The 15637-nt window shown below is 41.2% G+C and overlaps 1 protein-coding gene across 1 annotated transcript; it reads left to right on the forward strand.

The window, feature by feature from the left end:
- The first annotated feature begins 72 nt into the window (after positions 1-72).
- lnpep (leucyl/cystinyl aminopeptidase) lies at positions 73-15374 on the forward strand. Its single transcript, XM_034122309.1, has 22 exons — positions 73-454; positions 2555-2649; positions 3419-3621; positions 4278-4389; positions 4551-4814; positions 5247-5437; positions 5635-5773; positions 6305-6439; positions 6551-6671; positions 6761-6912; positions 7002-7115; positions 7197-7328; positions 7898-8032; positions 8405-8565; positions 8642-8730; positions 8821-9004; positions 9142-9298; positions 10880-11064; positions 11277-11438; positions 11952-12092; positions 12200-12281; positions 13004-15374. Exons 1-22 carry the CDS (start codon positions 427-429, stop codon positions 13133-13135), a joined length of 3114 nt encoding a protein of 1037 aa, XP_033978200.1. The 5' UTR covers positions 73-426; the 3' UTR covers positions 13136-15374.
- Positions 15375-15637: the final 263 nt, after the last annotated feature.

Here is a 15637-nt window from a genome sequence, read left to right on the forward strand (position 1 = left end):
TGCCCTGACCCCGCCCTCCGATGATAACATCCAATAGGATGTCAGCATTGTGATACGATGGGAGATTGTCAACAACTGGTCGGGGAGGACGGAAAGTGTCATCTGCTATTTCGTTAAAGTACCGAGCGTGTTAGAGTATGTTTTGTTTACATATTTAAATCGTAAGGCTATATTTATTTTAGACCCCAATCATAATTAAGTCTACTAAACAGCTCTAGGCGATAAAGTTATGGATACGAGCTAACGTTCGCTACCTTGATGTCTTTCAGTCAGTTTCAGTTGTCAGAAGTTGGCTAGCTTCTACGTAGCTAACGTGAGAGAGGACAGGCTGCGGTGGGTTGTGGCCAACCAGGAAAAAAACATCACGTCTGTCGAGCTGCGTGAGCTGTTGTTTTGGAGGAGAGGAGCTGTTTAAGATAAACAACCATGGATCCGTTTGACAGCAACATTTCAGGTAAGGAATTAACATGTCAGTACAATAACAGCAAGCTAACAGGCCAGCTAATAACTAACGGGACATTAGCATAGAGATCACTGGCAGTGACATTCACCCGAGGACACATGTTGAGTGGGGGACTTGACTTCTGACTAGCTAAACCTTGTGTTTTCTGAGTGATTTCAATGTCACATTGTATGGAGTCTCAGACAGTATCAGTCTGCTAACGCACATAAGTGTAAGGACAAAACGGGATGGGCTGTTATTGAACCTTGTTGTTATCAAACTGTAAGTTTATCTAACAGAAAAAAGCCAATAACACTGTTCTAACATCCTAAACAATGTCTGTATTTGCAGAAACCTAGTATGCCTCTGTTAATGCCCACGTTGACTGTTAAAACACAGCAGCACTGTTTGCCCAGTGTGAGCCTGTTGGTTTGATGATAGCTGTGTTTTGTGTTGGTGTGGAGAGATAAGTCATGCTCAGCTCAGGCTGTTTTTACAACCTCTCTATGGTCTCAGAGTGTGCGATGCTTTATGAAAACAAACAAAAAGCCCAGTGCACACATGAGCTCCGTTGAGGGTGTATTTCATTAATGTTGGCCTCAACTTGGAAGCAGTCATAAAATCACAGCAATAAAACTTCCTGTTTTTTCTTCCTGTGTGTGCTTGGCTTGGTGTTTTAAGTAAAAACCCAAAGTCACATTTCACAATCACATTTTAATCAGATAATGATGAGAAAAGAGAAGCAGAAAGAACACAATTCTAATGACCAACAAACTGACCATATTGTTGCTCAGTAATCTGCCTCATGCTGGTTGTCTCCTACCTACTTCTAAATTAGTGGACCACCTATCAAACTCAGACATATATTCATCTTTATTTCTGTGAGAGGTTGGACTCGCGTAATACAAACCACAAAGGGTTGATAAATGTTTTGAGGTAAACAGGAAGTGCGCAGTCAGCAGATGAACATGCACTGCTGCTGTATCTACAGAGCTCGAACAGGCTTTATGATTAATGATAACCATTACATCAACTTCCTCTGTTATCTGAGCATGTCATCTTGCTAATATGAAATAACTTTCCTTACAATAACACAGCAATTAGAAGTAGACATGACAATCATTTATTAATCAAGTTATTATCCTCGTCGCACATTACACATTACCAACTACTTAGCTGTTAGCTAATAAATAGGCCTTCATACCCTAGGGGACAGGGACACTGTGACAGCCCATACAGTCTTATCAGAAACACTATATAGGACAGACAAGAAACTAAATTCTTCTCATGCATTTTTGGCCTCTTGTCTTGTGTTTGGGGAGCCAACGTTCACATGTTTGGTGAGATTGTTTCTGTAAGAGCCCTGTGAATTCAGTAAGTGTTCAATGTCTCCCTGTGCTTTCCCCTACAACCCAACGGAGAATGTAAATGCATTATCCTCAGCTTGTTCAACCAAGAATGAAAAGTGAAACAAATAGGAGAACTGCATTGCTTAGGGTTTCTTTCTACTTTTGATATTATTCAATTAGGAAGTTGAACATGTCTCTGAGTGTTCCAAAAATGTAGGGCAGAAGTCGCCTGCCAGAAAGTCACATGATTTTTGTAAGACAAGGCATAATACCCGACATGATGCTTGAGACACTAGTTAGTTTGTGGAAATGCAGAATTTAGTGACATGACCAGTTGAATTAATTGTGTTTGCTTTTTCCTGATATTTTTTTAATATATACTTTGTCAATGTTTTCTTATTTTAGTTAATAAGAAATTCCTCTTTAAACATATTTTGTTAAACCAGTACTTTCTTACCAGCTTGATGCATCCATTTTATGTGGGTCAAATACCAGGAAATGCTGAAGAAGGTTTACATACAGGAAACTGAAAAAAACCAGTTAGTGCTTTGTAAAACAAGGCTTCTTGTTGCCCGCATATTGGGTGACAATAACAAGTCTTTGTGTTGAAAAAATACTTTTTGCCACAACTCTTCTCTGGTTAACTATCAAACTCCAACAATTACACCACATATTTTAACATACAGCACAGTGTGAATGTGTCAATGTATATACATATTCTACTCTTCCACTTTTCTAATTTCCTCTTTTTCCTTTGTTGCAGATCGAGCTAACCTTCCAAGAAACATGATTGAGAACAGCATGTTTCAAGAAGAGCCTGATGTGGTGGATTTGGCCAAAGACTCCACTGCGTTTCCAGTATGTTCCCGTCATCTCATGCAATGCATGTCTTCGTTTTAAAGACCAGTCTGGCTCAATCATTTGTAATGCTTATTTGCAACACTCTGCACAAGTGTTTTTCTCGTTAAATCTGATAATGTGAAAAGATCATGGCAATATAAATTAGAACCAGCTAATTCAAGGTCAGCCACCACTTGTGAGTAACCGTGTTAGAATCCTAATTTGCAAACTTTGAGTTCAGTGTATCTTTCACTGGTCTGAACATAGATCTGTCAGCTGCAATAATCTTTACCCATAATTGAGAAAATTGCACTAAGAAACTTAATTGTAGCATGAAGATCAAGCTGTCGCCTGTTCAGAACTACAAGGGCCTATTTTCCCAATGTACAGTATCGACATACGGTGTCAAAAATATTTTAGATGAAGTAAGACCTTAAGTGTGTTACTCAGTACCCGACCCCCCCCTGTCCTCCCTCAATGTCAGTCACCCAACAAACCCTCTCCTAAATGTGGTTCCCTTTATGTTCAAGATGTTTATTTAATTAATCCTAAAATAAAAGGTTTCTATTGCTCTCCATTTTTCCCTGTTCTTTGTTGACAGACCCTCCTCTGCCCTTATTATTTTCATTATTCCGGTCTCTGCCCTCCCTCCACTCACCACCTACACACATCTAACCCTGTGCTTATTAATTGACCTGTGAATAGAATTCAATTATTAACTATAAATGGGGAACAGTGCACAGCTAAGTTTGAGAATAACAGAGTGTACTGTCCGTGCTCTCTGCAGACGTTTCCTGCTCTTGACCCAGATGAGGTGGCGTATGAGCCTCGTAGCTCGCGGCTGCTTGTGCGAGGGCTGGGAGAGAACGACATGGACGAGGATGAGGAGGACTGCGAGTCCTCAGCCCGTCTGCTGGGCATGTCCTTCATGAACCGCAGCTCTGCTAAAAGATCCAGCTCTTCACCTTACGCCAGGCAGCCTCCACCAAGGTAATGCTCTAAAAAGGTCTTAATATGAACAAAAATCAAAAGTATTTTTGGGAAGCGCATTTGAGATGGTTCAGCTTGTACTGAGCCAATAAATATATATGAAAGTAATAAACATAGTCAAACAGTGTGTTATCTCTGTGTGCTCAATAAAAAATGAATGACCTCATATATCACTAACATTTACATAGTCATAAAACAAGCAGTGGTGGTTTCGGTGAACCACTTGCTCTAAGATTTGTAGAGAAACAGCAGCTACATTGAAGATCCCGTCGGTAACTATGTGGTTACAGTTGCAGGGTAAAAAAAGCTAATCAAAATGAATTAAGATGCCCAAAGACAATGCCAGATAGTACTGTTAATGAATATGATACAGTGGGTTAGAATATCAGGCTCTTTTACATAAGGAACCTGCAACATAACACACAAGGCAAGGGAGTGTTTTCTTAGATTGGTGTTCTTCACACAAAAAAAGGCAACACACCAATTCGATTTGTATTAAAGACCATTCTTAAAAGATCAGATTTGCATGGAAAAAGGTTTTAGTCAAGATACCAATTTAAAGCTGTTTGTCACAACACCACCATCCCCAGCTTTTTCATAACCACTACTGCTCAGTTTTAAGTCAAAGTTATATATTTAAACTTTGTTTGTCTCAGGTCATGTTCCCGACCCTCAGCCCGCACCACGGTTGTATGTGTGTTATTCCTGGTGATAGTGGCCTCTATGACCATGGTACTGTACTTCTTACCTGGATGCAACTTTACCAAGGTAAGACGAATATTCACTAGTTCTATTCAGGTAGATTTTCTTTATCATGCTTCGATTACTAAACAGGACTCGCTTAACACATGTTGATATCTCTGTCATATAATTTCCCTTTTTAGTTCTCTGTCATAACCTTTGTTTTCTGACCCTTCATTCTTCTGCAGGCGGGTTGTCGAAAGGCCAACCAGACCACCGACTTAGTGCCACTGCCAGTTAACCCCCCGTCTTCGAGTGGCGAACCGTTTCCATGGAACGGCTACCGGCTGCCTCAGAGCGTACATCCTCTGAGCTATGAGGTCACCCTGAACCCTAACCTTGAGGACATGACCTTCACCGGCTACACCGTCATCAACATGTCTGTGCAGCACAACACCAAGCGCATCGTCCTGCACAGCGCCAAACTCAACATCACCGGAGCTACCTTCAAGGTGGGTTAGAAAGGGTATTAGTGGGGTCATGGAAAGTGCTTTAGTTTATATATTGTTATGCCAGAATTGAAGTTAGTTTTTTATTTTAGTCAATCTTTGTTTTGCTGTTCTGTGTAAAATATAACAAGAGAGCGCATAATCTGCCATCATTGTAATAAAGCACAATTGGGGAGTGTTCACGCATTAATTCCTTTAACTATTGTTTAATTGCAGTCTGTGAGTCTGGTCATTCTCATAATGAAACCTTCTCAGTGTGGATCCATGCATCATACATTTTATTTAGGCGTAAGAACCCGAATTAACAAGTTCAGGTGATTTTCAGTCTAAATAGATGTACAGAAATTAAGATTTAGATTGTCCCTGAACGAAATAATTGTTTTAAACGATTTGATGTTGTCTGCTAGTTGTTAACTCATACGTCCTCTCTTCCAGCTGGGTGAAGGGGACTCCAAAGCTGTGACTGTCCTGGAGTACCTCCCCAGGCAGCAGATAGCTGTTCAGTTCTCTGAGGATCTGAAGGCAGGCCAGTCCTGTGTTTTGACCCTGGAGTACTCTGCAAACCTCTCACACACCTACGGTGGTTTCTACAACAGCTCATACATCGATAAAGATGGAAACAAAAGGTACACTTGCTCGTTGTGTACGCATTTCAAAACAGCTGGAAGATGTTCTGCAGAGGATTTGATCAAAAGCCTCATCATCAGACCTTATGACAGATACTCATGACAGATACTACTTAAAAAAAACGTTGCTGTTAAAAATATTATTTACAAATGTGTTTTGTTCAACCTGACTGTGCTCATCCCCCTCTTGTCACCAGGGTCTTAGCAGCAACCCAGTTTGAGCCACTGTCAGCGAGGAAAGCCTTTCCGTGCTTTGATGAACCAGCTTTCAAAGCCACCTTCCTTATCAAAATCAGCAGAAAAACAGACTTCATGACTCTTTCCAACATGCCTTTGGTACCGTAACATTTACTAAGTCCTGGTTAATTACTACTGTACGGCAACTAGTGTTCAAACACCTCACATACATGTGCTGTTCTAACTTAATGGACAAATAATGAAAGATTTTCAATTAGTGAGCTACAAACGGGCTTGACCAGTGTTCTAAGTTACTAGATTAGCACAGATGTTTACTGACATGGCTTAGTGTGATGTCAGTGGTTACTAGCATTAGGACGGCAGTATATACCAACTCAAATAAAATTAGGCATGTTCCCTAGAGACAATTTTGTGGTTTATGACCTGAAAACAGCGTTGTCTTTGTCAGTGTGCACAGCCTCATTCTCTGCTTCCAAACTGCAGCTGACAAATAATGTCACGTTTGTAACAAAGACACAATTTACATTTCAGCCCTATAGAATTTTCCTTTGACTTGTAAGCTCTTAGCGTGGGCACAAACAAGCAGCCATGTCTCATGTATTGATATGGTACTTGCAAAATCTTATTTTATTGTTGGTCCTAATCTTGTACTAATGCTTTGTGTTTCAGGCTAAAAGCACACCACTTGTCAATGGCCTCGTGCAAGATGAGTTTGAAAAGACCAGTGTCAACATGAGCACCTACCTGGTGGCCTTCATCGTTGCTAACTTCACCCCCATGAGTAAAAATGTCTCAAACACGCTGGTAGGTCTGATAAAACTGTGGCTCCTTCATTTGTATTCTTTAAGTATTCAGTGAGGTTCTGTGTTTTGCTGCTAAGTGTCTTGATGTGTAGATGTTTATCTGTGTGTTTAGGTGTCTGTGTACTCTGTGCCAGAGAAGAAGGAGCATACTGACTATGCTCTGGAAACATGCTCCAAACTGCTGGAGTTCTACAACGACTTCTTTGAAATTAACTACCCACTTAAAAAACTAGGTGAGTACACACAGGTAGTTTCACAAAAGGTTTACACACACCATTGCCTTGACTTACCTCTTCACACACCTACATATTTCCTGTTTCAGACTTGGTAGCCATCCCTGACTTCCTGGCAGGAGCCATGGAGAACTGGGGCCTGATCACTTTCAGAGAGACCAGCCTGCTGGTGGGACAGAATTCCTCTCCTCTGGAAAAGCAAGTCGTTGCCTCTGTGGTAGCGCATGAGCTTGCCCATCAGGTATTTACTTTTATGTCTGTAAAAAGAAGCAGATGCAGTGCATTATGCTACAGTCAGGTCCTAATGTTTTTCTGATGTTGCATATTTAGTGGTTTGGAAACTTGGTGACGATGAGCTGGTGGAATGACCTGTGGCTCAACGAAGGCTTTGCCACCTACATGCAGTACATGTCGCTGCAGGCCGTGATGCCCAAGCTGGACATCGTAGGTTCACACACCTGCCTCAGAAATATGAAAGCGGCGTGCTTCATTGTCTGCCTTCCAGTAAACTCTGTTTGTTTGCAGGGTAATTTGTTCCTGGCAGTCCGCTTCAGAGCCTTGGACAAAGACGCGCTGAACTCCTCCCACGCTGTGTCCACCGAGGTGAACAACCCGGAGCAGGTGGAGGAGATGTTTGACTCCGTGTCCTATGAGAAGGTACGCTTTTTACTCAGATACATTTTCATAAATCTCATAAAATTCCACATCAAGATTGGTTTTTTAATGGTTGATTTATTTATGGATCATAAGACAAGGAAACATATCTAATAATAAAGTGCAGCATGGAAAAGTGAAAACACTTTTTTACAACACAGTGCCAAAATGATAGAATTGAAAGAAAATACAATGAAGCACATGATTAACAACAGAAAAAAGTAAAACTATCCTTAAACAAAAGACACACATCAACATGTAAATACAAAATGACTCCCACTCCAAAAAACAAGAATAGCTCAATAAGAATATCATTGCAAATTCCACAAAAAAATCAGTTCCCATTTCCAATGAAAAGCCCTTATCTGACTTCTCTAAACCACTCTCATATTTAAAGACTTGATGTGTAGTGGAAGGCTGTTACAAACAGTCCTGGTTTTGTATTCTGCTTGTGCTCAGTATGGATGATTGTTTACCCGAGAGAGAAATGTCTCTACTGGATCTTATGAGTCATAACTGTCTCAGTGCTGCTCTGGCTGTGATCACAGATGCTTTGTGACTCTGTCTTCCAGGGTGCGTCCATCCTCCTGATGCTGAACGCCTCCCTGCCAGGGGAACAACAGTTCAGAAAGGGTATCATTGAATACCTGAAGCAGTTCAGTGGATCAAACACCGTCACCAACGACCTCTGGAACAGCCTTACTCGGGTGTGTATATGTGTGTGTGTGCCTTTTAGTTTTTTCTTCTTGGTGCTATAGTCAGCACATATATCACTTTAACTACATTTAACATGTTACCTCCCTCTGTCAGCCAGCTTGAATTATGCTCTCTTTAGCTAGTTTCACTTTTATTACAAAATGTGTAATCCCAGAGAACTGCCCAGGAGCGGCTCATTAACATAATTACTTTCTGTGTATCGCCTTTGGGTTTGGATTATAAAAATGGAAATTGTTACAACAAATCTTCAGAAAAACAGCTGCAAAGTTTCAGATCACACAATCCTCTTCAAATGTTGAGAAATAAATCAGTGAACACAGCATTGGACTGCACAGACTCTAGATTTATTTTCCTGTATGCAGGTGGAGGTCTCGGCTCAGCACCAGAATGTGTCGGAGATGATGAGCTCATGGACGTCACAGAAAGGCTTCCCATTGGTCACCGTAAGCCGTAAGGGAGATGAAGTGACCCTCACACAGGAGCACTTCCTGCTCACCTCTGATGATGCCACCCATACGTCCAGGTGCGTTACGTTACCACACACACAGATGATCATAGAAACCCATCACAACACTAACTGTGTTTTGCTCTCTTCTTAGCTTATGGAATATTCCAGTGACATACGTGACTGACAACTGCAGTTTGGCCCCTGAGTGCAGACAGGTGTTCAATCTGAAGACCAAGTCAGGTAAAACAAAGTCGCAACCAGCACCATCAAGTCAGGGTTCAAGAATATCACGTGCTGTGTCAAATTGTGCATGTTTGTGTGTGTTTTCAGGGACTCTAAAGCTAGCAGAAAGTGTGAAGTGGCTGAAGCTGAACTACAGAAACACCGGCTTCTACATCGTCCACTACGGAGACGAGGGCTGGGCCACTCTTATCGAAGCTTTGATCAGCGACCTCAGTGTCTTTACACACGAGGACCGCGCCTCGCTCATACACAACATCTTTGCTCTCTCCAGGTATAGATGACATCATAAAAAGTTTTAGTGACAACAAGAACATTTAGTAGAGGAGTTATCTAAAATAACTGTGTTTGTTTCTTTTAAATATGTTATTATCCATCTTTCTTTCCTTTATCTTTCTGTTTCATTGACAGACTGGGACGTGTGTCCTTCCGCCAAGTCCTCAACCTGTTGCACTACGTGTCCAATGAAACTGAGACATCTCCTGTGACAGAGGCCTTGTTACAGCTCAATGTCATCTACCGGCAGCTCGACAAAAGACAAGCACCCAGTGTTGTGGCCCGCATGAAGGTACACACACACACACACGCACACGCACACGCACACGCACTCGCACTCTAACTAACACTCGCACACGCACTCACACTCGCACTCGCACACACACTCACACTCTAACTCACACTCGCACACACACTCACACTCTAACTTGCACTCACACTCACACTCACACTCTAACTCACACTCGCACTCACACTCTAACTTGCACACACACTCACACTCACACTCTAACTCACACTCACACTCTAACTCACACTCACACTCACACTCTAACTCACACTCACACTCACACTCTAACTCACACTCGCACTCTAACTCACACTCACACTCACACTCTAACTCACACTCACACTCTAACTCACACTCACACTCACACTCTAACTCACACTCGCACACACACTCTAACTCACACTCACACTCTAACTCACACTCACACTCACACTCACACTCTAACTCACACTCACACTCTAACTCACACTCACACTCTAACTCACACTCGCACACACACTCTAACTCACACTCACACTCACACTCACACTCGCACACACACTCACACTCTAACTCACACTCACACTCACACTCACACTCACACTCACACTCTAACTCACACTCACACTCTAACTCACACTCACACTCACACTCACACTCTAACTCACACTCACACTCTAACTCACACTCGCACACACACTCTAACTCACACTCACACTCTAACTCACACTCACACTCACACTCTAACTCACACTCGCACTCTAACTCACACTCACACACACACTCACACTCTAACTCACACTCGCACACACACTCTAACTCACACTCGCACACACACTCTAACTCACACTCACACTCTAACTCACACTCGCACACACACTCACACTCTAACTCACACTCGCACACACACTCTAACTCACACTCGCACACACACTCTAACTCACACTCGCACACACACACACACACACACACACACACACACACACACACACACACACACACACACACACACACACACACACACACACACACACACACACACACACACACACTCACAACACAGGTTCAGAGATGAAGGTCACATTTTGGGAATAAAAGGTTGACGGACATTGGATTTTGCTATAAGATGAGGAGTTATATGAAGTAGTTACATTTAACAGTAACATATAGGCAGTTAAGTTCAAGCAGCAAATACTGTCTTAAAACATTAGACTTTTGAGGTCTTGAGTTTATGTACACAATCTTAAACTTTACTCAAGCCTTTCCATTTAAAGCTCAAGTAATTACAGATCACTGACTCAAACCTTATTGACATGTATTATCTATATTTACATCGTATATACACTATTAGAAATACATCTATGAGTGTGAATCTTAAAAGCCCAAATTCACACTAGTACTCAATGAAGTTAAACATGAATTACACAATCTCAACAGTCTCTCATTAAAACACATTTTCATATCTGTATTGTCTTTATTTAAGAAGTTAAGATGTTGGTGAGTTTTAGTTGCAAGCTATTGTTGTGTCCGGACACTCTTGTGAACTGAGTACAGTGTTTCTGTTTACTAATGCATTCATGATTATTTTCTTTTTCCATTTGACAGACTTATATCCTGCATCAGTTTCGTTCTCTGATGGACAACCAGACGTGGACAGAGGAGGAGAGTGTTTCTAAGCAGGAGCTGCGTGCGGCCCTGCTGGGGACGGCCTGCAGTCTGGGGGAGGAGAACTGCTTAAAGCAAGCCAAAGACCTGTTCAAACAATACCTCCAGTCCAATGAGTCCGTAAAGTACGTCTGACACTATTTATTTTGTTCCTTTCTCCGTCACATTGACAGAAACAACAGGTTCAGGAGCAGCCCTAACATATTTTCAGAGATAGCATATCCAGCATAAAGAAGAAATGTGTCTTGATTTAGTTCGTATCTTACATTTTATTTGTAGGCAATAAAGTACATTTTGGTGCAATTTTAACCTTCAAAATGTTTAATATTTTCGGTAGGATCCCAGGCGATCTGCAGCAGGTTGTATTCACTGTGGCTGGACAGTCAGATGAAGATTGGGAGAACTTGTTTGACCTGTACGTACATGCCACCTATGATGCAGAGAAGAGATCCATGCTACGAGGCCTAGCATCCACTCAGGACGCAAGGCGTATCGTGTGGTAAGTGTTTGTGTGTGTTTTCTCATGGCCAGGATCGAGAGGGAATATTTCTAAAGCAATCGACTCAATTTAATAAATTATTTATTTGAACATGCCTTAAAGCTATGCGTAAGAGGGCACCATTGTGTTTTTGGTTCATAGCATTTCACTCTTAGTTCAGTAAAAATCCACTCTGAGGCTTAGTTCTACTAACCCACCCTTATAACAATTTTTAAATTAAGCAATAAAACGCCCCAAACCAAATGCCAATAGTGAGTTTTCTCATCTTGGTGTCTGTGATTACAGTTAAGAATCTCCGATACAAAAACACTAATATTTGAGAATAAAACTTTTTTCTTCTTTGTTCTTTTCTTTTCTTCTTCTCTTAATGTGTTCTTAAACAGGTTTGTAGTATAACAAAAAATAAAAATAATATTGATTTGACCAACATTGTATTCTGCTGTATAGAAATGTGTGTATTGTGAGTGTTGTTTATTCTCTGAACAGCCTTTAAACACGTGTTTCGGTCTGTAGGATTCTGAAGGCCGGCCTGCAGGGGAACATCATCCAGACTCAGGAGCTGCCTCTGGTCATCAGCACGGTGTGTAACGGCTTCACTGGCTACCTGTTCGTCTGGGACTTCATTCAGGAGAACTGGGACCGCCTCATCGAGAAGTGAGTGGTCCCTTTCAGCTTCATACAGGTTACACTGAGAATACGTTCTGATTTCACATGTGAATGATAAGGTGAAACAACATGAGTGTTTGTGTGTCTGGCTGTAGGTTTCCTCTGGGCTCCTTCGCCATCCAGTCAATCGTCAAGTCCGTCACCTCTCAGTTCTCCACACAGGCACACCTTGATCAGGTACGCTATTTTATATTTGTATGTTTTTGAGGACTGTCACAAGAACTACTGTGTTGGAAAAAAAAAGGCCCAGAAGTAATTACTATAAACTAGATAATTGTCATGCCACTGATGTAATGATAAAATTATATCATAAAAAGGCAAGTGCACCCTCTAAAAGAACAATGCACTTTTAATTTATAATAATATATAGACATTATATTCAAAACCAAAACTGTAAATAAAATGTACTTTTGTGCTCTGTTCACAAAAAAAGCACAACATATATTAATCATTTGGCACAGGGTAATTTAGAGAAAATTAGATTAGTGTAGATACACTTTATTTATGCCAAATTGGGATGTTTTTTTGTGACAGCAGCATGTCAACAGGTATTACACATGAGTTAAATATGAAGAAAATCGCAGAAATATCCCTACATGCAATCTATTTTCTATTTGTGTGTGTGTGTGTGTGTGTGTGTGTGTGTGTGTGTGTGTGTGTGTGTGTGTGTGTGTGTGTGTGTGTGTGTGTGTGTGTGTGTGTGTGTGTGTGTGTGTGTGGTGTGTGTGTGTGTGTGTGTGTGTGTGTGTGTGTGTGTGTGTGTGTGTGTGTGTGTGTGTGTGTGTGTGTGTGTGTGTGTGTGTGTGTGTGTGTGTGTGTGTGTGTGTGTGTGGTGTGTGTGTGTGTGTGTGTGTGTGTGTGTGTGTGTGTGTGTGTGTGTGTGTGTGGTTGTGGTGTAGGTCCAGAGTTTCTTCTCCAGTCTGAAGGAGCGTGGCTCTCAGATGAGGAGCGTGCAGGAAGCTCTGGAAACCATCAGGCTGAACCGGCGCTGGATGGATAAAAACCTGTCCACGCTCCAAAAATGGCTCTAATAACGCCATCCAGGCTCTGCCCCGCTGACATGCAACATGTCGTCGGGGCAACAGCAATGTTTGCACTATTGTAGGACTTTGTCTCTTAACTCTCTTTATCCAGGCCAGAGTTTCAAAGCCAGAGGTTTTGCTCTACCTGGGTGGACAAGGTGTTATTTCTGAGACTGGTCCGGTGAGATGTATTTTTGCTCAGGGTGGCTCTGATTGTGCGTCTGACAGGAAGTTGTCGGATGCTGAACACACTCCTCACACTTGATACTGTCGACCAAACCTCTCCTCCGTGGCTTTCATCTTAACCTCCCGCCCGATCAGACAATCATGCTTCACCCACACTCTTCCGTCAGCCTGCTCTCAGGAACTCTGTGAGCTGTAATAGGCCACTGGCAAAAGAGGACGAATGAAGAATGTCAACATTACTGTTTCTAGTAAAGTAAGCGACTTTGAGACTATGAAAAGCGCTATATAAATTCAATTTATTATTATTATTATTATTATGTGCTGTCAGTCAGTCCTTATCGTCGGATATATGTTGATGCAGCTGTCAGGGATTCCTAGGCGATGAGACGTTAAAATCACCGGTACTTTTTAGAGGAGTTATTGTTAGACTTAGACTAACCTTGTGTCGCCATGTTACAAAATAGCTGCTTGTCATTCTGAACTCTTGACGATTGGTTGATTGAGTCAAATACCAAACTTGTGTTGGCATCGATTGAATGTACTGAAAACCTACCCACTGTGTCCAGTAGAGGGCGTACTGCGCAGGTTTAAATCAACAACCTGTCTTAGGTCAGAGCAGGCAGTGAACGCTGGAGCCAAATGTTTCGTTCGTTCTTCCTCTACCATCATAAGCCCAGTTTTCCTCTTTATTTTGCCTGCAGTGCGGTGATCGGACAGACTCAGATTTAACAGTGTGTTTTTAAACTTGTATTCATAATGTAAATACGCTCAACCCTACAGAGTTTTAACCTGTGACTTTACTGTTTCGATCATCTTGACTTTTAACATTTTAGGGATTTGCTTTTGTGTTGTTTGTGTATATGGAGTGTAAAGAGAAGGAAACAATGGAATGTAGACGGAAGGAATTAAGAGTCAAATACTTTTTCTGTATTTCTGGATTGAGATCATCCGAGCAGAGCAGTTTGCTGCTGAATGTTTGTGTTTTAAGGGCTAATGTGCACATTGAAGACACAGGGTATAGAAGAACATTTATTTTGGGAATTACTGCTGTGTCCAGTAAGCTGTTCATTAGCCAAATGAAAATACAGAAGGTTTAAAGTGATTCCAATGTTAACCAGTCATGTTGCTCCTATCAAAGAGGAGCCTAGCTATTTATTGAGAGTGTCTTAACATGTTTCCCTTACTTTTGTTCTAACCTAATACAGTTGATTACTTACACTGAGCTATATTTCAAGTTGCATTGCTTTTACTCCATCCACTCCATCACTGTCATTACATATTTAGGATAATTGAGTAAATAAAGTAGATTAAATCCTTTCCTTTGAACATCCCTAACATCCCCATGAGACTAACATCTCTGTTTTTGGTTGTCATGCTATCTCATTGTTTCATTTATTCAAAAAATGTATTTAAACACAAACATTGGTCCAATCCCCACCAGTGTTACCTCAGCGCTGTGTACACTGAGAGACGCCATGTTAATCGAAAACATGGCTGTACACCCTGCCCAGATGTGGGGTTAGCAGAATGAAGGATCACAGTACTACAGATTATTGACCCTTAAAGAATTGTGCATTCAAAACTAGACAAAGGTACTGTAGTCGTTTTTCACAGTATTGCCATTGACTTGTTCCACTCTGTCATAGTGTGTTAATATATGGAAGTTAGGAATATGCCTTTTATATACATGTTTTATGCTTTGATTTCCTGGATTATTATGGATGGTACCGTTTTATTGTGAAGTGACACTTTTTGTTTCTCCAGCTGCCAGCAATCAGATGAATGAATCAGCTTTACTGAGGCTCTGGGATTTGTATGTTCCATCGTGTTTTGTTTAGAGAACAACTGTTTCATGTGAAGTCATAAGCTTTAAGAGTTGCTGAAGTTGTGCAGGTACGAGGTTTAGATGTGGCCGGTCTGATGGGAGGATGTAGGAAGGTCAGTAACTGTATCGGGGGGTCTTTGTTTTTTGCACTGGGATAAAATGCTGCAGATGCTTTTGTGACTGTGTTGCTCTTCATGTTAATAAAAAAAAAAAAATGTTAACGTTTTTTCCTCAAAATGTTGGCTTTATTTGTCTTAACAACGTAACAATATGTGTTGGACACTGCATGCTGCTGCGCTTGAAGAAATAAATAAGAACTTTTTGAAAACGGACTATGAAATAAGTGAAAAAGCATCCGAGAATGCAAAATGCAAGAAGGTTCTTTAGATTAAGCTGCAAAAGACATGCTACAAAAAACCTGAAAGCTACATCCTTCACCATCACAAAATCCCCTCTAAAGAAAAACAACAACCTTAAAAAGGCCTACAATTATTTATTTT

The sequence above is a fragment of the Trematomus bernacchii genome, unplaced genomic scaffold (assembly GCF_902827165.1).
Source record: "Trematomus bernacchii unplaced genomic scaffold, fTreBer1.1, whole genome shotgun sequence".
In the NCBI taxonomy this organism is placed as follows: Eukaryota; Metazoa; Chordata; class Actinopteri; order Perciformes; family Nototheniidae; genus Trematomus; species Trematomus bernacchii.